This window comes from Saimiri boliviensis, chromosome 18, assembly GCF_048565385.1.
Source record: "Saimiri boliviensis isolate mSaiBol1 chromosome 18, mSaiBol1.pri, whole genome shotgun sequence".
NCBI classification, from domain to species: Eukaryota; Metazoa; Chordata; class Mammalia; order Primates; family Cebidae; genus Saimiri; species Saimiri boliviensis.
Window position 1 is genome coordinate 39,264,740 of NC_133466.1, and position 26,220 is coordinate 39,290,959.

Consider the following 26,220-nt stretch of genomic DNA (forward strand, 5'->3'; position numbering starts at 1 on the left):
ACATGAGCTCAGGAGTTCAAGACCAGCCTGACCAAAATGGCAAAACCCTATCTCTACGGAAAAATACAAAAATTAACCAGGCATGGTGGCATGCGCCTGTAGCCCCAGCTACTCGGGAGGCTGAGGCAGGAGAATCACTTGAACCCGGGAGGCAGAGGTTGCAGTGAGCTGAGCTTACATTCCATTCCAGCCTGTGCATCATAACAAGATTCTGTGTCCAAAAAAAAAAAAAAAAAAGAAAAGAAAAGAAAAGTTTTATTATTTCATTTTTACATAATTACTGGCAAGTGGATCCTAAGCATTTCTGCATCTTGGCAAAGGTCCCCTTATAATAGTTTATATATATATATATATATTCTTCATCTATTTTCTACTCTATTATTTATATATCATGGGTAAACAATAATGCAAATGAAGAATATAAGAACAAATGTGCTCATCAGGAACATTCCTATTAATAAGAGCACTTTTGTAATCATTTATACATACATATGTGTATTAACTGAGTGGATAAGAATTAAATACTTTTTAGTTTTTAAAAAGTCACAAATATGGCCAGGTGTGACGGCTCATGCCTGTAATCCCATGACCTTGCAAGGCTGACGTGGATGGATCAATTGAGCCCAAGAATTTGAGACCAACCTGGACAATGTGGCAAAACTCCATCTGTACAAAAGCTATAAACATTAGCCAGGCACGGTGGTGCATGCCTGTAGTCCCAGCTATTTGGGAGGCTGAGGTGAGAGGATCACTTAATCCCAGGAGGCCAGGGCTGTAATGAGTCGAGATCGCTCCATTGCACTGCAGCCTAGGTGACGGAGCAAAACCCTATCTACCTTCAAAAACAAACAAACATGAGCCCGGGCGCAGTGGCTAATGCTTGTAATCCCAGCACTTTGGGAGGCTGAGGTGGGTGGATCACGAGGTCAAGAGATCGAGCCCATCCTGGCCAACATGGTGAAACCCTGTCTCTACAAAAATAAAATAAAAATAAAAATAAAAGACATAAAAAAAAAACAAAAAATGAAACCACAAATTGTTTAGAAAGAGACTATTAAAGTATTTAAGTGTAGACATATGAGTGGGTACTATTTGTTTATAAAATGCATATTTATGATAGTTTTTCTATAACTCATGTTCTAATGACAGACTTATTCTGAATAGTCTCAAAACTCAAACTCAAACAGACCTTCAAATGGTCACAAATTTGATAACTGTTTAGAAGAATTTGTTAATGTAGTTCACTTTAGTCATTTAACTGTAGTTTAAATAATATTATAAATTATATCACACTAAACACTACCATTCAATAAGAGGGAAATGATTTGAATATGAATCCAATTTAGGGCTTTACCAAAACATATATAAAATAAAGACTTGAACAAGAAATTTACATTTTTAACTTTTTTTAAAAAACATTTTAGCAAAACAAAAAAAGTAGTGGAGGAGAGAATTGGGTGTCAATTATATCCAGTTTCTAAGGGCAAAATTTAACTCCAGGTGGGAAATTTTGTTTTGAGTTATCCACACACCTGGTATACATATTTGAAGATTGAGTTACAGCATTAACACAAACTAAAAGACAATACATAGAGAGAAAAAAAAAGTCAAAATTTAGAGATACGAAACAATTAAAAACAAAATAAATATACCAGTAAAATGACTTGTCAGAAAGCTATACTAACAGGAACCATTTAAGCCTGAAACAGAAGTTATGACCAATGACATGATCTCTTTTTCTCTTTTCTTTTTTTTTTTTTTTTTTTTTTGAGATGGAGTTTCACTCTTGTTACCCAGGCTGGAGTGCAATGGCCCGATCTCGGCTCACCGCAACCTACGCCTCCTGGGTTCAGGCAATTCTCCTGCCTCAGCCTCCTGAGTAGCTGGGATTACAGGCACGCGCCACCATGCTCAGCTAGTTTTTTGTATTTTTAGTACAGACGGGGTTTCACCATGTTGACCAGGACGGTCTCGATCTCTCGACCTCGTGATCCACCCGCCTCGGCCTCCCAAAGTGCTGGGATTACAGGCTTGAGCCACCGCGCCCGGCTACCAATGACATGATCTCAAAGGTATAAAGAGAAAGAAAACTAGATCGACTTTTCTTTTCCAAAACCACAACAGGAAATGAGGTGCCAGATGAAGGGTTTATGTTGGAAATCAGCAAAGTATTCCCTAAAAGAAAAACAAAATACAATGGAAGAGGTTTTTGTAGTGGAATTCTTTCTATGGCTGTTTATCTTACTAGAGGAAAAAAATGTATATAATGTCTTAAAACAAAGGATAAACAATGACTTTGCTAAGTTTGTAGCATGCAAAGACTTGCATTGAAATGTCACATTATAATGAAATTCTTTATTGAAACACGCACACAGGTGTGTACATGCACATACAATAAGAAAATAACAAAATATGTGTGTTATCGGTACTATAAACTAAAAATGCAGGCTGGGCACAGAGCTCACACCTGTAAACCCAACACTTTGGGAGGCTGAGGCAGGAGGCTCACTTGAGTTTGAGATATGTCTGGGCAACATGATGAAATGTCGTCTCTACAAAAAATACAAAACAAAATTAGCTGGGCATGGCGGCATGCACCTGCAGTCCCATCTACTTGGGAGACTGCAGTGAGAGGGTCAGTGAAGCCCGGGAGATTGAAGCCACAGTGAGCTGTGACGAAGCCGCTCCACTGCAGCCTGGGAGACAAAGTGAGACCCTATCTCTCTCAAAAAAACAAAAACTATCACAAGGCTTCAATGTGGATAAAATGTGTTAGTATAAGCACTTACAATCAGTTTTCCAAAAATTTCCTAGTAAAATTTCTCTACCTGGAATTATTCTCACACAGTAAATGTGTTTTAATTCTACCATCTTGCTCTTACCTTTACAGTCTTTTTTATTTGAAAGCATAACAAAACCACTTTTACAGGAACAGTGGTAACTTCCAGGTGTATTATCACAAATTTGGCTGCAACCTCCATTTAGATTTGAGGGATCTTTGCATTCATTTATATCTAAAAAAGAAAAAAAAAATAAATTATCTTTAAAGTAATATAACCTGCAGAGAACTTTTCAGGAGACCAATCCTGATGAGCTGGGCGGGGTTATTATACATACCAAATTCACACTTTTCTCCTTGCCAACCTGGTTTACAAATGCAAGTAAAAGTAGCTCTTCCATCTTTGCAGCTCATATATCCATCTTCATTGCATGGCAGAGGACTACACTGGTCTGGAATGGCTGAAAGAAACGGACATCTATTTATTTGTTTACATCATGTCATGGTAAAATAAAATTGTGTGCTCTTTAATAAAAATCCTGTTCACGAAGCCTAGAACCAGTGGGGGGAAAAATGCAACTCCTTTTTTTTTCCTCTTTTTAAATTTATTTATTTATTTATTTATTTATTTATTTATTTATTTATTTTATAGAGACAGGGTTTCACCATGTTGGCCAGGATGGTCTCGATCTCCTGACCTCGTGATCTGTCCGCCACGGCCTCCCAAAGTGCTGGGATTACAAGCGTGAGCCACTGTGCCTGGCCTAACTCCTTCCTTTAAATAATACTTTTTTAAATTAAAAAGTGAGTCCACTAGGCAAACCTTTATAATTATTTTGTAAAAAGAAACTACTGATGGCAGCAGTGACCCCTCTAGAGTGGCTGCTGCCAAAATGTCAGCTGCAGCGGGGAGCCAGGCCTGGGCCTCCTACTCCGCAGAGCAGGTGGGAGCCCCACAATCCCCGGGCGCTGCTGCAGCTTCCGTGTCGTGGCTCTGGACCTGGGTGTCTCTGTGCTCTTGGGGGCCTGCTCCTGCTGCCTGGCTTCTTCCCGCAGTAGGCGCCCACTCTGATCTCAGAGGCACAGCCATGGCTGCATGCTCCATGGAGCTGGTGAAAGCCAAGGACAAGCAGGAGCCCCATCCCTTCCAAGCTGGCAGGACAGGAGTCCCCTGAATGCAGCTGCAGTTGTCCAAGCCCAGCTGGAAACCTGGGCATCTCTGTGCTATTGGGTGCCTGGGAAGGCCCTCCTGCCCAGCACAGGCTCAGAAGAGCCTGCTCCTGCTTCCTGGCCTCTTTCCACTCCTGGCACCCACTCTGATCATGGAGCGGGGTTGGGACTGAAACTGGCTGTTGTTGCAGCCTGTCTGGGTGAGCACAGGCTCAGGGCAGTGGTAACGTGCTAGCCCCCTGTCCCCTCCAGTCTTTAGGCTCCAACAAGCATGGGAGGGGAGCTGAGGGGGGTACTGAGGGCAGCTCAGTGTTGGCCTGCAGGCACCCTCTTGGCACAAACAGCCTGGGTGCCATGAACAGTGGCAGGAGGTAGACAGGTTCCTGGGTGTAAAAGAGTGAGTCCTCTGTGAAGTCTCACCTTCAGGCTGGGCTGCCAGTCCTGCTGACTTAAGGGGGAACTCCTGGTGCTTTTTCCTGGGCCCATCCATGGTTGCCCATGGACCAATTAGCATGCACTTCCCCATGCTAAAGATCATAAATACCCTAGACTCAGCCAGAGCTGAAGAGATGTCCAGACAACCAGCTGCAGAAAGAAACCACCCCCTCCAGGGCTTCCTCTCTACTGAGAGCTGCAGATGACAGGACAATCAGCTGCAGAGAGGAGCCACCTGCTTCAAGGCCTCCTCTCTGCTGACAGCTGAACACTAGACGGGATGACCTGCCTACAGAGAGGAGCTACCCACTGAGGGTCTCCTCTGAGCTATTCTAATGCTCAGTAAAGCTCCCGTTCATCTTGCTCACCCTCCACGTTTCTGTATACCTCATTCTTCATGGATGTAGGACAAGAACTCAGGCAAAGGCACTACCAGCCACAGAGATTTCCACTCAGAAAAGCAATATCCCAAAGATCCCATAACACTACTTTTACATTGCAAACAAATACGGTATTTCATAACTGTAATTTAGATATGTTTCCAAATAAATTACCTTATTTGAGCCTTAGAACAACTCCATGGGGTAGACAGAACAATACTGTTCTCAATATTAACAGAAAAAAGAGACCAGGTGTGATGGCTCTTGCCTGTAATCTCAGCAATTTGGAAGGCCAAAGCAGAAAGATCACTTGAGGTCAGGAGTTCAAGACCAGCCTGGGCAACATGGTGAAACCCCATCTTTACTAAAAATATAAAACTTAGCTGGGCATGGTGGCTTATGCCTGTAGTTCCAGCTACTTGGAAAGCTGAAGTACAAGAATTGCTTGAACCTGAGAAGCACAGGCTGCAGTAAGCCAAGATTGTGCCACTACACTCCAGCCTGGGTGATGGAGCAAGACCCTGTCTCAAATTTAAAAAAAAAGAAAGAAAGAAAGAAAAGAAAAAGAAAAAAAGAACTTAAAACATTCAACCTAGGTTAAGATGATGTAACAGGAACCAAGCTTATCTTCCTGCTTTAAGTAAGTAGAACTTCAGTCTATGTACAATAATGGTGTTTCAAGCATGGGTGAATAAGAAGGAGAACACTGTGATTCCTAAAGAAAAGAAAAGAAACAAGCTGAGACCTATAATTGCACCACACAACTGCCTGGAGATAGCTACTATGCAACAGTGCAGGAAACACAAACAGAGCCCAGCGTCTCCCTGGGTTGAGAAAACAAATATTGGAGTTTGGGGCGATCACACTAGAATTTTGCTGGTCAGAGTATTATAAAGGCAAAGAGAGAAAAAAATGTGTCTGTATGGAAAGAGAGGCAGAGAGAAAAACAGTAAGACTCCAGAGATCTGTAAAAAGATCCCCTGTGGTCTTTGGCTGAATGATGATTTGCACAGGAACATTTCCAGGGCTCATAGAGAGATAGGGATAGTTTGGTTGAGACTACCCAGACCTTAAAGATTTCATAGGAAAAAGGACATCAGGTAGAATCCTCACAAGGATATAGGCTTCTTATCGAGGCTAAGTAGTTTTAAGCTAATAGCTACTCTAGATTGCCTTAATGGAGCTTAAAAATCAAATCTCAAAGGATTTGTTTTTAATGTATCCCATGTAAGTTAGCTAAGTGCTACAACAAAATCAAACACTATTTAGAAGAAGACAAGAAAATCCAAAACCCAGCAACGTACTCTGTAAGCGTATTTTCTTGTCCTTAGGAGTCACAGTGTTCTGCTTCCTGTTCTCCAATGTTCAAAACCATTTTGTATATACTTATGCCAAAGTTCTACTTATTTAAGGCAGAAGGATAAACCTGGTCCTTGTTACATCATCTTAGCCCAAACTGAAAATTTGAAGTTCTTTTTTCTTTAAAACTGAGAATAGTATTGTTTGTTTTGTCCAGTAAACAATTAAAAATAAGCAGGGGTCCGATGCAATGGTTCATACCCATAATATCAGCACTCTGACAGGCAGAAGACGGAGGATAACTTGAGATCAGGAGTTTAAGACCAGCTTGGGCAACATAGTGAGATGTAATCTTTACAATTAACTTAAAAAATAAATTCTCCAGCTGTGGTAGTCTGTGCCTGTTGTCCCAGCTATTTGAGAGGCTAAGGCAGGGGGACAGCTGGAGCCCAGGGGTTCGAGGTTACTGTGAGCTATGACTGCACCACTGGACTCCAGCCTGGGTAACAGTGAGACCTTATATCCAAATAAAATAAAATAAAATGAATCGGCATGTAAAGAAACAGGAAAAAATAATTTATAACCAAGAGAAAAATCAATTGATGAAAATACATCAAAAATGAAAGAGATGACAGGAAAGGCAGAAAAAGAAGTAAATACAACTATTTTAAATGCACTCCATATGTTCCAGTAGTATATACAGGCATGATGGAAAAAATAAAATAAAAAGAAGATGTGGAACAGACCCGAATGTGACTTACTGAAATGAAAAATAAACTATATAAAATGAAAAATACACTAAATGGGATTAGAAGTTAATCATATATGGGGGAAGAAAAGAAGGGTGAACTTGAAAACATCAAAACTATCCAAAATTAAGTAAGGACAGATAAGAATTATAAAGACAATAAATACATAAATTAATTAGTAACCAGAGCATGAATGACTTGTTAACCAATCTCAAACGGCCTAATATATGTTATTGACATTCCAAGAGAAGAGGGAACATATCAGGAGAAAAGAAAAAAGAAATTTGAATAAATAATAGTAAATAGTTTTCCAAATTTGATGAAAAGTATAAACTCACAAATCCTAGAAGCTCACTATGCATCAATCAGGATAAACCTCAAAATACTATTTCAAATTAGAGAAAACCAGGGAAAAAGAGAAGTCTTAAATACAGTGCATACATATAGAAAAAAGCTAAGAATTACGACATATTTCTCATCAGCATCTATTCAAGTAAATGGATAATGGAGAGACACCTTTTTTTTTTTTTTTTTTTTTTTTTTTTTTTTTTTTTTAAGATGGAGTCTCTCTCTATATCCCAGGTTGAAGCGCAGGGGCATGACCTCAGCTCACTTCAACTTCTGCCTCCTGGGTCCCAGTTCAAGCAATTCTCCTGCCTCAGCTTCCTGAGTAGCTGGGATTACAGGCACGTACCACCATGTCCAGCTAATTCTTGTGTTTTTAGTGGAGATGGGGTTTCAGCACGTTGGCCAGGCTGGCCTTGAACTCTTGATCTCGTGATCCACCCACCTGGGCCTCCCAACATGCTGGGATTACAGGTGTGAGCCACCACACCTGGCTGACATCTTTGACATACTGAAAGAATACTATCAACATGGAAGTCTTTGGCCAATAAAAATATCTCCCCAAAATAAGGGCAAAACAGTATTTTTTTGAATTAAAAATATGAAAACAATCCGTCTTCATGAGATATGTAGTATAAGAAATATTAAAGGAATTTCTTCAGGCAGAAAAAATATGTTGCCAGATGGAAATGGTAAACATATGAGAAAATACAGAACAGTATTTTCTGGGTCAGGTGCCAGTGGCTCATGCCTGTAATCCCAGCACTTTGGGAGGCCAACGGGGGTGAATTACTTCAGGTCAGGAATTTGAGACTAGCCTAAGCAACATAACAAAATTCTGTCTCTACTAAAAATACAAAAAAATTAGCCAGGCCTGTAATCCCAGCTACACGTGAGGCTGAGGCACAAGAATCATCTGAATCCAGCAGGCAGAGGTTGCAGTGAGCTGAGATTGCACCACTGCACACCGGCTTGGACGGCAGCGCAAGAGTCTGTCTCAAAAATAAATAAATAAAACAATAAAACAGTATTTTCTCATTTGGTTATTTATAAATTAACATATCATGGAGTTTATCATGTATCATATTAAAATGTAAGGCAGAAACAGCACAAAAATATAGCAGAAATGAGGTCTGGCACAGTGGCTCATGCCTGTAATCCCAGCACTTTGGAAGTCCAAGGCAAAAAGAACACTTGAAGCCAGGCGTTCAAAACCAGCTGGGCAACAAAGTGAGACCCTATCTCTACAGACAAATTTAAAAATTAGCCAGACATGGTGCTGCACGCCTGCAGTCATAGCTACTAAGGAGGCTGAGGCAAAGGGAAAGATCATTTGAATCCAGGAGTTCAAGGTTGCAGTGGGCTATGATCACAGCACCACACTCCACCCTGAGCTAGCGAGGGAGATCCTGACTGAAGAAAGAGAGAAAGAGAAAAAGAGATACAGAGACAGAGAGAGAGAGAGAGAGAGAGAGAGAGAGAGAGAGAGACAGACAGAAGAAAGAAAGAAAGAAAGAAAGAAAGAAAGAAAGAAAGAAAGAAAGAAAAAGAAAGAAAGAAAGAAAAGAAAGAAAGAGAAAGAAGGAAAGAGAGAAAAAGAAAGAAAGAGAGGGAAAGGGAAAGAAAGAAAGAGGAAGGAAGGAAGGAAAAGAAAAGAGTCAAAGACGTTTAAGAAGCATAATTAATAATAGCAGAGACAAACGGAATCAACTCCTCCAAAAAACCCTCAATCAATACAACTGCAGTAGGAAAAGAAAAAAGCAAAGACAGACGGGATTAACAGACTTTAGCCATCATCAATGGTAATATTAGATGTAAATGTCTATAGTCTAACATTCCAATTAAAAGAGATTGTCAGACTGGAGAAAAGAGCAAGACCCTAAAGACACTCACTTGAAATATAAACACATGGGTATGTTCAAAGATAATGGATGGAAAAATAAACCATGAAAACACTAATCAAAAGAAAGCCAGACTGACTACACTAATGTAAGATAGCTTTCTGAATAAGGGATATGACCAGAAAAAAAGCAGCAATATTAAAAAGTACAAAGTCGGACCTGGAATGGTGTTTCATGCCTGTAATCCTAGCACTTTGGGAGGCCCAGGTAGGAGCATGGCTTGAGGCCAAGAGTCTAAGACCAGCATAGACAACACACCCAAGATCCCATCTCTATAAAAAATAAATTAGCCAGGAGTGCTGGCATGTGCCTACAGTCCCAGCTACTTAGGGCACTGAGGCAGGAAGAATGCTGGAACCCAGGATGCTGAGGCTGCAGTGAGCCATGACTGCACCATTGCACTCCAGCCTAGGCAACAGAGCAAGAGCTTGTCTCAGAAAACAAAAAACGGACAAAGTAAAGCTCAATTATAGTGCCTCGTTTATTTTCTTCCTAAAATATCACAGCAACTTATCAAAATATGGATAACAGCATGCCATTTGTTTTATTATTTATTTGTAATCTCTGTCCCCGCATTAGACACCGCAAACAGTCTCTTGGTTTCTGCACCTTTCCACACCAGCTTCTCAATCTTCCCAGTCAACTGCACGCGCTCTTCCCATCCTTCCAATACTTCAATACTCCCAATACTTTCAATACGTCTATCTCTTTGCTTATGTTAGCCAGAGAAAATTTCTGTTGCTTGATAAATAAATAAATAAATAAATAAATAAATAAATAAATAAATAACCAACCTAGCTAATGCCTAAATAATTCTACAATTTTTTTTTTTAAAAAGTGTTCATAGAATCAAGTTTCTTGAAAAGTGGCAATACATTAGGTATTAGCTGAAAATCACAGAAAACAAACGAATAGAAAATTATTGTCAAAATTAGTATTCTTCTGTTCTTTGGCAAATGTTAAGAAAAGATAAATATGAATTAAAGAATTAAATATGTGTTCAAACTGTCCTACCTGTATAATTACAAGCACTTTAGAGAAAAACATAGAAAAATGAGTATCTAGAGAATGTCAATGCTGTATGTAAAATTTTCTCTGAACAAAAATCGTAATTTATATCTTGCAGTTGTACCATTTGCTTTTAGTAATTTCCCAATTTCCCAACAAAGAGTCAAAAATAGCCAGGCGTGGTGGCTCACGCCCGTAATCCCAGCACTTTGGGAGGCCGAGGCAGGTGGATCACGAGGTCAAGAGATCGAGACCTTCCTGGCCAACATGGTGAAACCCCGTCTCTACTAAAAATACAAAAATTAGCTGGGCGTGGTGGCGCACGCCTGTGGTCCCAGCTACTTGGGAGGCTGAGGTGGAAGAATCGCTTGAACCCAGGAGTCGGAGGTTGCAGTGAGCCGAGATTTTGCCACTGTACTCCAGCCTGGCAACAGAGCAAGACTCCGTCTCAAAAAAAAAAAAAAGAAAAAATTCTACCAGAATTATCATTAGGCCCCTTGAGAACTTCAAAGCAAGGAAGCTAATTTGTTCATATAACATTTTCCATGTTTATATTATCAATGCCAAAATGTTAGAATAAACATGGCTCTACTTTGACCTATTAATCTACCGCAACATTTAGCCACACTCCGTGATTATGCAACAACAGCCAAAATAAAGCTGTTGGGAATAAAAATTCTGGAGTCAATGACCTTTGCTTACTAAACAAAGAAAACTGTTCAGTTTAAATATTAGGCAAAAAAGTCATTTCGAGTAATACAGCAGCATTTACAATTATAAACAAGTATTTTAGACGCCGTTTGAAAATACTTCCTTGCCTGGCATGCAACCCACAAAGGCTCATTTCCTGATTTTTAAACATGAGTTTATATTAGCATGGGCATACTTTATTGACGGAGTTTTTGTTTGTTTTGGTTTTACATTGATGGTAGACATGCTTACCGTTGACACAGCTTCTTAGGTCAGGATAAGCGTTAGTTGACTGACGTGCAGCAGCGAATGTACCACTTCGAAAAGAGCGAAGACAAACTGGAAATTAAAACAAACACAATCTTCTTAGAGTAGACACACATACTTTATCTGAAATCATGGTAGAAACTGTCCAAAGAGGTAGGATAGGTATGCTCCTGTGGATTCATAAGATTGAGTCTTCAAAATGCAACACTAAATCTTTCCGTCTACTTGTCTAAAAAATTAAATCTACAAGCAAGATGGCAACAGATACAGAATTATGAAAAATAGGTGTCTCTGGAGAAGAAACTTAAAGTCAGAAGTGAAAGACACCTTGGTTTAGCACAGAAACGTATTGTCATATAAGTCAATGTTTTTAATTCCACACCATAAATGAGATGTTACCCTCAAATTTATTGACCAGAGTCTGAGTTGTGAAGTATATAATTAAGTCAATAGAACCAGTTAGTGTTTCTACTTGCTATAGGCTACTTCCAATTCTTCTAATGTTGCCCTGAGATTAATACAATAATATTTGTATAATGCTTCTATATTACAAAACAGGTTTCCTTCATTCCTTTCATTCGTCATTACAACCCCGTGAAATCAGATATAGCAACCTGGTAGATATTGCTAGCAAACTAAGAAATCACAGCTGAAATTGTAAAGATGTTACTTTGGAACTTTAAAGTAACTAGGAGTTATTTATTGGCAAAAATATACTTCTAAATAGGCACGTATTACTTCATTGTTCAGAGAGTCACCAGCTTACAATAAAAAAGATGGTGTTTTACTTAGCTTTTGCCGAGTTAACAACACCCCGCCCCCCAAAATTAGTAGCTTAAATAATTATTAGATTTTTCTCATGATTTGTGGGTCAAATATTTGCAGAGTTTGGTTGGGTTGTTTGTCTCTGCTGCCACTGGAGTCAACCAGGATGGCTGGGGCAGGGGTCTGCTTCCAAGATGCAGCTAATGTTCTTTGGCATCTCTCTTTCCATGTGATAGATGATGCTTCAAAGTTCTACATGTGAGTGTTTCTCTTAGCATGCTGGTCTTGAAGTGGCACTTCCTTCATGGCAGCTAGCTTCTAAGACAGAGAAAGTGAAAGCTGCCATGGCGGTTACAGGACATTGTATCACTTCTATCATATTCTATTGATCAAAGAGGTCTTAGGAGCCACCCAGATTCAAAAGGGTAGGGCATGGGTGGGGGATTTATTCTACCTCTTTTTTTTTTTTTTTTTTTTTTGAGACGGAGTTTCGCTCTTGTTACCCAGGCTGGAGTGCAATGGCGCGATCTCGGCTCACCGCAACCTCCGCCTCCTGGGTTCAGGCAATTCTCCTGCCTCAGCCTCCTCAGTAGCTGAGATTACAGGCACGCGCCACCATGCCCAGCTAATGTTTTGTATTTTTTAGTAGAGACGGGGTTTCACCATGTTGACCAGGATGGTCTCGATCTCTCGACCTCGTGATCCACCCGCCTCGGCCTCCCAAAGTGCTAGGATTACAGGCTTGAGCCACCGCGCCCGGCCTATTCTACCTCTTGATGAGGATATGGCAAAATGATACTGCGGAAGGGAATGTGGAATGGGAGATGTTTTTGAGCCATCTTTAGAAAAATACAGTTGATCACAGATAGATTGAAAGATTCATTTAAAGTCAATAAGTGTTTAAGTTACCTACGGCTGCTATGACAAATTACCACAAATTGAGTAGCTTCAAATAAAAAAAAAAAATGTATTGTTTTACAGTCCTGAGAGTCTAAAACCAAAGGGTTAGCAGGGATCCATTCCTTCTGGAGTAAATAAAGAACTCCTTTACTTACCTTTTTTTAGCTTCTAGAGGCTATCTGCATTCCTTGGCTCCTGGCCTCATCCCTGTATATCTACCAATTCTTCCTTTGTCATCCCATATCCTGCTACTGACTCTGATCCCCTGCCATCCTTTTATAAGGATCCTTATGATTTTATTGGGTCCTCTCAGATATCCCAGGATAATGCCCCCCATGGAAAGATTTTTCGTCACATCTGCAAAATCCCATTTGCCATATAAGGTAACAGTCACAGGTTCTGAGGATTAGGACATAGATATATTTCGTGGTGGGGGTGGGGCAGAGGGAGGAAAGAAATAATTATTCAGCCTACCATGGTGAGTCAGAATATTTTCCCAAATAAGTTTTACCTTACACATCATGGGGGTGTTTCTAGAGCCCCCATCTTAGTCCACTTGTGTTGCTATAAAATACCACAAATCAGCTAATTTATAAAGGAAACAAATTTACTTCTCCCAGTTCTGGAGGCTGGGAAGTCTGATATCAAGGTGCTTCAGCATCTCATGAAAGCCCTCTTGCTCCACCACCCCACAGAAGAAGGCAAGAGTCAGAGACGGTGAAAGAGCAAGAGGCTCAATTTGCAGCCTCAAGCCCTTTTATGATTGGTGTTAGGCCATTCATGAAGGCGGCGCCCTGATGACCTAAACACCTCCCAACAGTGTTGCATTGAGAATTAAGTTTCCACACGTGCTTTTTGAGAGTCACATTCAAAGCATGGCATTTGCTCCAGCCCCCAAAATTCATGTCTTTCTCATGTGCAAAATCCATTAATTCCATCTCAATAGCCCTGATATGGTTTGGCTGTGTCCCCACACAAAATCTCATCCTGAATTCTAATCCCCATGTGTCAAGGGACAGACCAGATGGAGGTGACTGAATCGGGGGGCGATTTTCCCCATGCTATTCTGATGATTGTGAGTCTCATGAGATCTGAGGATTTCCTAAGTGTTTGGTAGTTCCTACTGCATTCGTGCTCCTTGCTGCTGCCTAGTTAAGAAGGCGCCTTGCTTCCTTATATGGTCTGGCTGTGTCCTCACCCAAATCTCACAATGAATTATAATAATCCCCATGTATCAAGGTCAGGGTCAGATGGAGATAACTGAATCACACCGGGGCACTTTTCCCCATACTGTTCTCATGGTAGTGATTAAATGGGAGGTCCCCTGCACAAGCTCTCTTGCCTGCCACCCTGTAAGATGTAACTTTGTTCCTCATTCACCTTCTGCCATAGTGAAGCCTTTCCAGCCATGTGGAACTGTAAGTCAATTAAACTTCTTTTATTTTATGTTACCCAGTCTCAGGTATGTCTTTATTAGCAGTATGAAAACGAACTAATATGCTTTCCCTCTGCCTTCCCTCATGATTGTAAGCTTCCTGAGGCCTCCCCAGCCATGCTGAACTATAAGTCAATTAAACCTCTTTTATTCATAAATTACCCAGTCTTGGGTATGTCTTTATAACAGTATGAAAACAGACTAATACAAGCCCTAATGTCTTAACTCCTGCTAGCACCAACTTCAGAGTCTCATGTAAATTAAATATGAGTGAGACTCAAGGCATGATTCACCCTGAGGCAAATTCCCTCCATGATTTGAGTTTCCAAAACACAATGGGATAAGCATGACAGACATTTCCATTACAAAAGGGAAAAACAGGTAAGAACAGTAACCGGTCCTAAGGAAGTCCAAAACCCATTAAGAAAAACAACAGAAAATGTTAAAGTCCTAATACAGTCTTCCTTGGCTCTGTGTCCTGACTTCTGAGCACACAGGGGTAGGGGTTGAGCCCTCAAGGCCTTGGGCAGCCCATTCCTGTAGCTCTGCTGAATGTAGGCCATGCTTTGGCTCTCACAAGTTGGAGTCTGTGCATGCAGCTCTCCCAAACAGAAGCTGCATACCGGTGGCCCTATAGTTCTGGGCTGTCGGAGCTTCCCAACTCCCATGGCACCAATAGGCATTGCCCTAGTGGAGGCTCACTACAGTGGCTCTGCTGCTGTAACAAGTCTTTGCCTGGGCACCCCCAGGCTGTCCATAACAACCTTTGAAATCTAGGTGGAGGCCACCATGACCCCACAGCTCTTGCATTCTGTGCAAGTGCAAAATTAACACACCACGTGACCACCACCAAGGCGTCTGAGGTATGTACATTCCAGAGTTGTGAGTTGAGAGGCACCTAGGCCCACCTGAGCCATGGCTGCGCTGGCCAAGGGGCACTGTGCTGAAATTCAGGCAGCAGAGTCCCTAGGCTGTGCAGAGCAGCGGTGGTCCTGCAGACACCCTCCGGAAACTGCATCAAGGTCCTGCTTTGGGCCAGTGTTGGGAGAGGCAGCCTCAAAAACCTTTCAAATGTCTTTGAGGTCTTTTGCCCATTGTTTTGAAAAATAGCATCAGCCTCCTTTATTTATTTATTTCTTTATTTATTTATTTAAATTTCAATAGGTTTTGGGGGGAGTAGGTCGTGATTGGTTACAGGTATAAGCTTTTTAATTAGTGATTTCTGAGATTCTGTTGTATCTCCTACCTGAGCAGTGTACACTGTACCCAGTGGAGTCTTTTATCTTTCACCCTGTTTCCACCCGTTCCCCCGAGTCCCCAAAGTCTGTTGTATCATTCTTATGCCTTTGCATCCCCATGGAATAGCTCCCACTTATGACTGTGAATGTAATGTTTGGTTTTCCACTCCTGAGTTATATCACTTAGAATAATGAGCCCGGCCTCCTTTCTATTCATGGTATTCTCTTTTGCAAACGGTAACTTGGACACATCCTTGGTTTGCCCTCCTAAAGACCTTTTTACTCTTTACATGACCAGGCTGTGAATTTCCCAAATATCTTTGCCCTGATTCTTTTTAAATTATAAATTCCATCTTTAAATCATTCCTCTTTTTCTCATATATTACTGCATGCTGTTAAAAGTAGCCACAAAGCCTGGGCGCAGTGGCTCACACCTGTAATCCCAGCTCTTTGGGAGGCCAAGGTACGTGGATCACTTCAGGTCAGAAGTTCGAGGCCAGCCTGGCAAACATGGCAAAACACTGTCTCTACTAAAAATACAAAAATTAGCCAAGCATGGTGGTACACACCTGTAATCCTAGCTCCTCACAAGGCTGAGGTACAAGAACTGCTTGAATCTGGGAGGGAGAGGCTACAGACAGCCAAGATCACACCACTGCACTCCAGCCTGAGCGACAAAGTGAGACTCTGCCTCTAAATAAATAGATAAATAAATGTAGCCACACAACTCCTTTGATACTTTGCTTAGAAATCTCTGCTATCCTAGTATATTTCTTTTTTTTTTTTTTTTTTTTTTTTTTGAGATGGAGTTTCGCTCTTGTTACCCAGGCTGGAGTGCAATGGCGCGATCTCGGCTCACCACAACCTCTGCCTCCTGGGCTCAGGCAATTCTCCTGCCTCAGCCTCCTGAGTAGCTGGGATTACAGGCACGTGCCACCATGCCCAGCTAATTTTTTGTATTTTTAGTAGAGACAGGGTTTCACCAAGTTGACCAGGATGGTCTCGATCTCTTGACCTCGTGATCCACCCGCCTCGGCCTCCCAAAGTGCTGGGATTACAGGCTTGAGCCACTGCGCCCGGCCTTATTTCTTAAATTCAGCCTTCCCTAAAGCCCTCAGACATGGAGATAATTCAGCCAAATACTTTCCCACCTTGGAACAGAGATGACCTTTAGTTTCCAGTGCTTTATTTCTGACTTCCATCTAGAACCTCATCAGAATGGCCTTTACCATTCATATTTCTACCAACAATCTAATCACAACGCTTAAGTGATCTCTAAGAAGTTCCTGACTTTTCCTGTATGTCCTCTCTCTTTTTGACTCCCCACCAGAATCACCCTCAATGTTCCATTCTTTTCCAGATTCTTCCAGCCTCGACCCACTACCCAGCTCCAGAGCTGCTTTCACATCTTCAGGTTTGTTATCGCAACAACCCCATGTCTAGCACCAATTTTTTGTCTTAGCCCTTTTTGTGCTGCTATAAGAGAATACCACAGACTCAGTAATTCATAAAGAAAAATATATTGTTATGTTTTTTACAGTCTGGAGGCTGGGATATCTAACATTGAGGTGCTATCAGCTGGTAAGGGCTTCTTCGTGCATCGTCCCACGACAGAAGTAGTAAGGCCACATGGTGCCAGAGACAGAGAGGGGACGAGAGCCAAACGCAGTCCCACGAAACCTAAGTAGCTTTAGCTTTTGAGTCGTCTTAACTTTGCTTCATTTGTCCTTCCTCTTGAATCATCTACTCTCGGACTTCATTCATTCTAGTGTCAGAACTTCATTAGAACCCTCATTTTTGAGAAAGCTTTATATTGCATCTCTGGAGAAATTTTAGAGTTAATAACAGCTATAATTTGAAAGCCCTGAGGCTTTCACACGTTTCATATGGGTTTAGGACCCAGGCCAGACAACGAATTAGCTTAAACACATAAGGCACCTTATATAGAAGCCTGCACTAATATGCATGACAATACTTTCATGGAAAAGTGCTTTCGGTATTACAGTGAGCCAGTTGCTTTGCTACTCCAAAGCTGTACGGTACAGAACCCTCATATTCCCACTTCTCCTTCTTACCACACAACAGGCTAGAAAAAAAATGGAGAAGGGTAAACGGGAAGGTGAAAGCTGGAGGGAGATTGTCTCCACTTCTGTAACCTGATGAAGAAGCTCCCACAAGAAAAGGGATTAAAAACAGAAATTAGGACCATAAGGAGGGAAAGGCTGAGAAACAGACCCTTTCTGGGCTGGCCACATCATGCCTGTAATCCCAGCACTTTGGGAGGCCAACGCAGGAGGATAACTTGAGGTCAGGAGTTCAAGACCAGCCTGATCAATATGATGAAACCCCATCTCTACTAAAAATACAAAAATTAGCCTGACGTGGTGGCATATGCCTGTAATCCCAGCTATTCGGGAGGCTGAGACAGGAGAATTGCTTGAACCCGCGAGGCAGAGGTTGCAGTGAGCCGAGATAGCGTCATTGCACTGCAGCCTGGGCAACAAGAGCAAAACTTTGTCTCAAAAAAAAAAAAAAGAAAGAAAGAAATGGACCCTTTCAAGTTCTGGTGGTCAAGGCAGAACATCTTAGGAAAGACCTGCCTACATATACCTTTACTTATATTTATCACCATTAGTTTCATTAACAATCAAACTGATTTCCTTTTGCCACTTGTTACAGATATCACTATCCTAGCTGTCTTGATTTAGCAATTCTAAAAAATAGCTCGAACAGCCACCGACACCTACACAAAGGTTGTATTGGACTTACAATGGAGCAAGAGTCAGGTAAATGTTTTATTTCTCCAAGAAACTACTTTATATCCCTCTGTCTTTAAGTCACGGAAGAGGCAGCACATGAAAGGCTGAATGTTCGCTTGCTCTGACTGGAGGAGCACAGGGCTGAGTTATCCATACTGCGCCCCTCTCACATACATTACCACTGCTGGTCTTTGAAAAGCACATCATTTGCTTTTAGAAAATACACATATATCCCTATCTATCTCCATTTCCTCCATTTCTACTTTCATTCACCCTTTAGGCAATCATTCCAATGGTTTATTTTGTTTTGTTGGATTTTTTTTTTTTTTTTTTTTTTTTTTGAGACAGACTCTCTGTTGCCTAGGCTGGGGTGCAGTGTAACAAGCCTGGCTCACTGCAACGTCTACCTCCTGGGTTCAAGCTATTCTCGTGCCTCAGCCTCCCGAATAGCTGGGATTACTGTCCTTGCCACAACCCCTGGCTAATTTTTATATTTTCACTAGAGACAGCGTTTCACCATATTGGTCAGGCTGGTCTCGAACTTCTGACCTCAAATGATCCGTCCTCCTCAGCCCTCGCAAAGTGCTAGGATTACAGGAATGAGTCACTGCGCCCAGTGGTTATGTGTATTTTTAAAATATTTTTTGTAAATGTTCTTAAAAATACATATTTACCATTTCATGTCCATGCTTTTTTTTCATTTGCATAAATGGTTTTGTATTATATATCATATTCTCTAACATTTGCTACACAGCATTTTATTTTTATGATCAGTCCATGCCGCTACATGTAATTTGTTGCTACTAACCACTAAGTGTTACACCACAGTATGCAAGCACCATTGGTAATTCTACCAATGAGACATTCAGATTATCTCCAACTTTCTACATCTACCAGAAGGTTTAAAGTACATCCTCATGCATGTCTCCTTAGTAGCTACATAACAATTTCTTTGGAATAGATACCCAGGTGTGGAACTGTGGGATCATTAAGTAGGAATGTACTTAGTGGCTCTGCAGACGCGCATTCTCACCAGTGGGGTATGAGGATTTCTACATCCTTGCTTTCTAATTGTTGCCAGACCAATAGTTAATAAAGTAATACATCATTGTTTTTCTGATTTCTAAGGAGATGGAGCATATTTTCATGTCATTTTCAAAACCTGAAAGTTTTTTTTTTTTGAAAATTTTCCCCATTTTTTTTTGTTTGTTTGTTTTACCATTTTGCTATTGGTCCTTATTGGGTTTTCCTGTGGATTTGAAAAAATTTAAACATTTATAAATATCATCTTTTGATATTTATATTTTTGATATTTATTTGACAGAGACAAATCTGTCATTTGTCTCTTAATCTTACCATTCATGTCTCTCTTGTAAGATAAATTCTGAATTTTGTTATAATCAAATGTATTATTTCACATTACAGTTTGGGAATTTAAAATGTCCCTCCATGCCATCAATCACAAAGATATTCCCTCATATTTTTTCCTTAATTTCATAGTTTTATCTTAACATTTTTGTCTTTATTCCACCTAGAATTCACCTTACATTTGGTGGTAATTAGAAACCCACATTTATTTTTCTGCTAATATCTGGCCACTCTTTGCAATACCATCTTTAAATAATCCACAGTGACCTACAGTATCATCTTTATCAAATACTAGGTTGTCATATATAAATGAGTCATTCTCTGAACTCCCTGTTCAGTTTCATTAGCCTACATGCTCTGAAAATACCATATGGTTTTATGTCTATAGTTTTGTATTATTAATATTTGATGAGGTGTTTCTCTCTTTTTTATTTTAGATGTGTAGATTTTTATTCCCTCACTTAAATTTTAAAATGATTTTGCTAAGTTTCTCAAAAATATTTTTTTAAAGATGTTGCTCTGAACATATAAATTTGAGGATGGCCACACATAGTGTCTCACACCTATAATCCTAGCACTTTGGGATGCCCTGGCCGGAGGATTGCTTGAGCCTAGGAATTGACACCAGCCTGGGCAACATAGTGAGACCCCATCTCTAAAAATATGTATATATAATATGATAAAATAAAATCAATTTGAGAAGAACTGATCACTTCATAGCATCACTCAGTTCAAGATCATGAAATGTCTTTCCATGGTTTTAATTCACTTTCTATGTCTTTGAGTATTAAAATTTTCTCCATAGGGTTTTTATGTGTTCTTAAGATATTTCTAGATATTTTGTGGGATTTGCTGCTATTGTGAATGATATCATCTTTTTATTTTCTACTAGACTATTGCTTACATAAAAAAAACTACTGTGGATTTTATAGGAGAGTCATAGAATTATCTAAATATCTTACGTGTTCTAATATTTTGTCTATGGATTTGATTTTTTCCAGTATTATATCAATTAAAAATAATAACAGGTAGATATTATAGTTTGTGATCTATAAAATCCCGATTTTTCTTTCCTTATTGCACTGAATGTAACCTCCAGTACTTTTCTTTTTGATCTCTACCATAAAGAAACTGTATGTAAAGTTTATCCATTAGGTATAATGTTTACTGTAGATTTTGTTCACTTTCTTTCTTTTTCTGTTTTTTTCTCTCTATCTTCTTCCTTCCCTCCTTCTTCCCTCCCCTCCTTTCTCATGCCAATTTGCCCAAAACAATCCTATTTTATTCTTTTTGTGGCCGACATTTACCTTGTGCAGTATTAATCCTGAAGTGAAGTGTAAAAATTTGGGAGATAAATTATATGGTTATTCTACCGTTTCTTACAATCTTAGTTTGACCAAAGCTTTTATCATAACTAAGCAGTGAACTCTATCAACTGCTTTTTCTGGATGAACCAAGGTAATAATACACTTTTAGAGGCGGGATCTTACTATGCTATCCAGGCTGGTGTCGAACTCCTGGCCTCAAGTGATCCTCCCACTTCAGCCTCTCGAGCAGCTGGGATTACAGACATAAGCCACTGTACCCCACTGATTTTCTGATGTTAAATCATCTTTAAATTTCCGGAATAATTCTACTTTATCATGATATTATTTTTAGCACACTTAAGATTGGACTGAATATCATTTTATTTATAATTAATTCAGAAATCAAAAGGAGTTATATTTTTCTTTTCTTTCATTCCCTCACTGAAATTTTAAAATGGGTTTACTAAATGTTGTCCTTATTTGGTTTTGGAGTCAAGATTGCACTAGCTTCTTAGAATAAGCTCATTTTTTACCAAACATTAGCTGGGCATGGTGGCACGTGCCTGTAATCCCAGCTACTCAGGAGGCTGAGGCAGGAGAATTGCCTGAACCCAGGAGGCGGAGGTTGCGGTGAGCTGACATCGCGCCATTGCACTCCAGCCTGGGCAACAAGAGCAAAACTCCGTCTCAAAAAAAAAAAAAAAAAAAAAAAAAAAAGAATAAGCTCATTTTTTAGGACAATTTCTTAATAAGAGAAACATTAACAATTTTTTAAAAAATTTGGAAGAGTTCTTTTGTAAAACCATCTAGATCTGAGTTTTTGGGAGAAATAGGAAGAAGACGAGTTTGGCTGCAGTTTTAACTTGTTTCTTGTTTATATAACTGAGTTCTCTATTGCTTCCTGTGAAATTACAGATATGTGACATTTTTCTGTGAACACATCCATTTTATTTAGTTCCCGAATATATTTGATATAGCTCTTTGTAATACTTATGATAATCTTTTTAATCTGTGTTGCATTGAGAAGTGTCCCTTTCTATCTTGTACTCTGTGTATTGGCATTTCCTCTTTCTCTGTTTTGTTTTTCTTTGATTATCCTTGCCAGGTGTCAGCCTAACATACTCACGTTTTCAAAGCCTGAGAATCTGCTCTTGTCAATGCTCACTTTTCTTTTTCTATTTCACTTCTTTCTACCTCTGTTTTTGTTATTCCGAAACTTCTCGTCACTCGGGGTTTGCTCTATTATACTTCTGGTGTTTGTTTTCTCCGTGGGAAAGTTCAGGTCATTTTTCAGATCGCTCCGTTTGGTCTATGGCTCCTGCCTTATCGGTTAGAGCCTGACTCCCCCACCACACACAGCAGCAGGTCCCACACTTCTTGTTGGTGTTCATTTTCTTTTGTTATTATCAGTGCTTGGAATCTTATTGTTTCTTTTTTTTTTTTTTTTTTGAGACGGAGTTTCGCTCTTGTTACCCAGGCTGGAGTGCAATGGCGCGATCTCGGCTCACCGCAACCTCCGCCTCCTGGGTTCAGGCAATTCTCCTGCCTCAGCCTCCTGAGTAGCTGGGATTACAGGCACGCGCCACCATGCCCAGCTAATTTTTTGTATTTTTAGTAGAGACGGGGTTTCACCATGTTGACCAGGATGGTCTCGATCTCTCGACCTCGTGATCCACCCGCCTCGGCCTCCCAAAGTGCTGGGATTACAGGCTTGAGCCACCGCGCCCGGCCGGAATCTTATTGTTTCTTTAGAGAAGATCTGAAGGAAGGAAGTCAGCACTCTGAGCTAATTCATCAACTCGGCAGGAATTAGAAATTAAAAGTAATTTCCTTCTTTATTATTTTTTAATTTTTTCTTATTTTTTGCCAACTCATGTCAAAAAAAAATGACTTCTAATGTTTATATTTAGGTTCAGAGTTTATGATTCTTCCCAGAAAGTTTCTCTCTCATTAATAGAAACACCCACTCCATTAGGTGATACTAGCCGTATGGAAATGGTAATTATTTATTGTATTTCCTAAAAAAGAGAAGAACACAATTTAAAAGCTATAATGAAACCCAGAGTAATTATTTCCAAATTGCATGTTTTCAAGATACATGCAACATGTAGACCAACTGACGTGCTTTATTAGCCCCTGAAAACTGAGTCTAAATATTGCCCCAAATGTGTAGATTACAGTTCTTTAATTTCTTTGGTGACCTTATCTCACTGCAAGGATCACCTGTATAAGCTGCTGTAGTTAGTAAAACTACTGTTACATTTACCAAAGAAAGAATTGTTTTCCTTTTCAAATTAGAGCCATCGGCCTATAGAATATGAACATCAAATAACAAAAACAGTTTAACTTAGGAAATTTTTAAAAATTGTTTTTAACAGTGGAATTCACCACACATGCCTATATACAAATAAAAACCAAAATATGAAATTTAAATAAAAACAAATCATAATGAAAAGTAATTTTTGTTTTATATGATGGGTTAATTAAACAAGAATACATCTGAAGAAATTTTGACACAGTAAGTTATTTATGTATACATACTTATTTGATGATTTAAAAGCTCTGAAGTTGGAAAATATAGTCCACATCTAAAACTACAGAATCTGGAAAGCTAAGCAACTTGCTTACCCTGACACAGCTAAAAAGTTTTAGGTCTAAGACTAGAGCTCACATCTTGCATTTTTGTTTTAATTTGTTTTGTTTTAAACTTTGTTTTTTTGTTTTTTTTACCATGTTTCCAAATAAGATAGGCAAAGAGAAGAAAAAGTTAGCTGGGGCCAGAAAAGTGGAACTTAAGAGAAAGACAAGGGGAAAAGAAAACTATTTTATCTAAGGAACTTCCCCAGAACACATAATGCTGTATTAAAATGGTGTTTATCTTTATGCAAATGTACTCTGATCAAAGGAATGTATCCTCTAGGGCAGGCGTCCCCAAACTTTTTACACAGGGTGCCAGTTCACTGTCCCTCAGACCGTTGGAGGGCCGCCACATACTGTGCTCCTCTCACTGACCACCAATGAAAGAGGTGCCCCTTCCTGAAGTGCGGCGGGGGGCCGGATAAATGGTCTCAGGGGGCCGCATGCGGGCCCGGGGGGCCATAGTTTGAGGACGCCTGCTCTAGAGTGATGTGTCTGCAAAAACACAGCCTCATTACATGGCCTTACCAAAAGCAAGAGTTAACACTGTATTTGTTCATGCACATATAATGTTTAAGAGCCAAATACTGTCTATTTTTATTATAAAATATTTATGTTTCTATTTAAAATTAAAAAGCTGAAATAGTTTTGACAGACTATCTTTTCTACACTTTAATGGCACAAATTTTTGTTTTTTGTTTTGAAAAGTGAGGAGTAACATGTAACTTCACAAAAGAAAACATCTTTTTCATGGATGTGTATCTATATCCCACTGCCCTTTTAAAATACAGCAGCTAAGGCTGGGTAGGGTGGGTCATGCCTGTAATCCCAGCACTTTGGGAGGCTGAGGAAGGTGGATACATGAGGCCAGGAGTTCAAGACTAGCCTGGCCAACATGGCAAAACCTGGTCTCTATCAAAAATACAAAAATTAGCTGGGTGTGGTGGCATATGCCTGTAATCCCAGCTACTTGGGAGACTGAGACACGAGAATCACTTGAACCCAGGGAAGCAGAGGTTGCAGTGAGCCAAGAGCATGCCACTGCACTCCAGCCTGAGCAACACAGCAAGACCCTGTCCGCCCCACAAAAAAAAACGTTAACCCTTGAAAACTCATATGCTCACAGACTACGTCTTGCACCTCAATATAACTGAGCATCACACCAAGGGCTTCATGAAAAAGAAAAACATTAAAATTTAAAATCTCATGTGGTAATTAAAGAACTGTTCCAAATTTGTCAACGTGTCTTACATAAAAGGTCAACAAAACTGCATATAAAGTGAAATCTCACCCCTAAGGATAATGAAATTATATTGGATAGAATAAATGGGTGGAGGGTTAGACAAGAACGTACCTAAGTACCCTTCCATTTCGAAGACTGCAACTGAGATGTTTTGAACTTACCTAAATATTTTGGATAAAAATAATCCTAGAAAGAAGAAAAGAAAACATATATCTTAGCAAACCTAAATCACATTATATAGTTAAAACTTAATTTTATAATGTGTTTTTATGCTACAGATACAAATAAATTACATATAATGATCATTTCACATTATAATTTTTTATATAGTAAAATATACCAAAAGAAAACAATAAAATTAAACAAAGAAGATACTTAGGCTTAAAGCAATACTGATCAATTAATCATGTTTCAAAGACTTGTAATAGGAAAACAGGCTCTATTTAAGATGGTAAATATAATCATACATGCCCTCTTTTTGTATATCCTTTAATTTTTCCATAATGATTCGATAACCATTTGAAACATTATAGGTCATAATGATCGCCCACATGAGATTCAATGTTGAATCACAGTAACATACTCTTTTTTTCTTTCTGAGACAAGGTTTCTCCATCACCCAGGCTAGAGTGTAGTGGCATGACCCTGGCTTACAGCAGCCTCAATCTCCTGGGCTCAAGCAATCCTCCCACCTCAGTCCCCCAAGTAGCTGGAACTACAGGTACATGCAATCATGCGCAGCTAATTTTTTGTTGTGAATTTTTTTTTTTGGCCAAATTAGGTCTCACTATGTTGCGTAGGCTGGTCTCAAACTCCTGGGCACAAGCCATCCTGCCTTAGCCTCCTAAAGTGCTCGGATAACAGATGTGAGCCAAAGTGCCCAGCTAACAGTGACGTACTTTGAAGTGAATTAAAGTAGACATTTATCTTGTACATCTACGTACATGTAATACCTTACTTACAAATTGGTTGTGTACCAAAAGGTTATCTGTAAATCAGCCATTTGAAGTAAAGAATGTGCTTTCTTAAAGGGAGAAAAATGTTTAAAATTTCTGACAGTAAGGTTCTCAGGCTGGTCCACCAAAGCATTCTTAAGCCGTAATATATCTAATGTGTACCATTAACAGCACAAGAACACCTCACGACAAACCAGAATTTCTAAACAAAGACATGCTCAATGTTACCACTTAGTAAGTACCGACATAAGGTCATCCAGAACTGAGTCAAAGGCCTCATTCCTTCCTCCTCTCACATGTAAACCTACACAATGGATAATGGGATTCAAAGGTGATGCTGTGACTGTCAACCGTATATATCAGAGACGTGGCGGCATCAGCAGTAGCGTGGGGAGTGGAAATGTGGACTGCGGTATTCGGGATGCGGACGGTAAGTGGTTGGGTAAGGGTTGAAAATGACCACACCTGTAATCATGAGAATCCTAACACAGTAACACATGTTTGGCGGGGGTGAGATGGGGGCACTGTGGTCACACATGTAATCCTAGCACTTTGGGAGACTAAACTGTGTCACACACCTGTAGTCTCA

At 39.9% G+C, this 26,220-nt stretch overlaps 1 protein-coding gene across 2 annotated transcripts in view; it reads right to left on the bottom strand.

The window, feature by feature from the left end:
* PROS1 (protein S) overlaps positions 1–26,220 on the bottom strand; it is an 84,001-nt gene that overhangs the window by 29,800 nt on the left and 27,981 nt on the right. For both annotated transcript variants that reach the window (XM_039480566.2, XM_010338910.3), the window contains exons 3-6: positions 24,837–24,861; positions 11,009–11,095; positions 3,118–3,240; positions 2,883–3,014 (exon numbers count right to left, since the gene is read on the bottom strand). In XM_039480566.2, the coding sequence (XP_039336500.2) occupies positions 2,883–3,014; positions 3,118–3,240; positions 11,009–11,095; positions 24,837–24,861 (367 nt within the window). The remainder of the gene's footprint in view (positions 1–2,882; positions 3,015–3,117; positions 3,241–11,008; positions 11,096–24,836; positions 24,862–26,220) is intronic.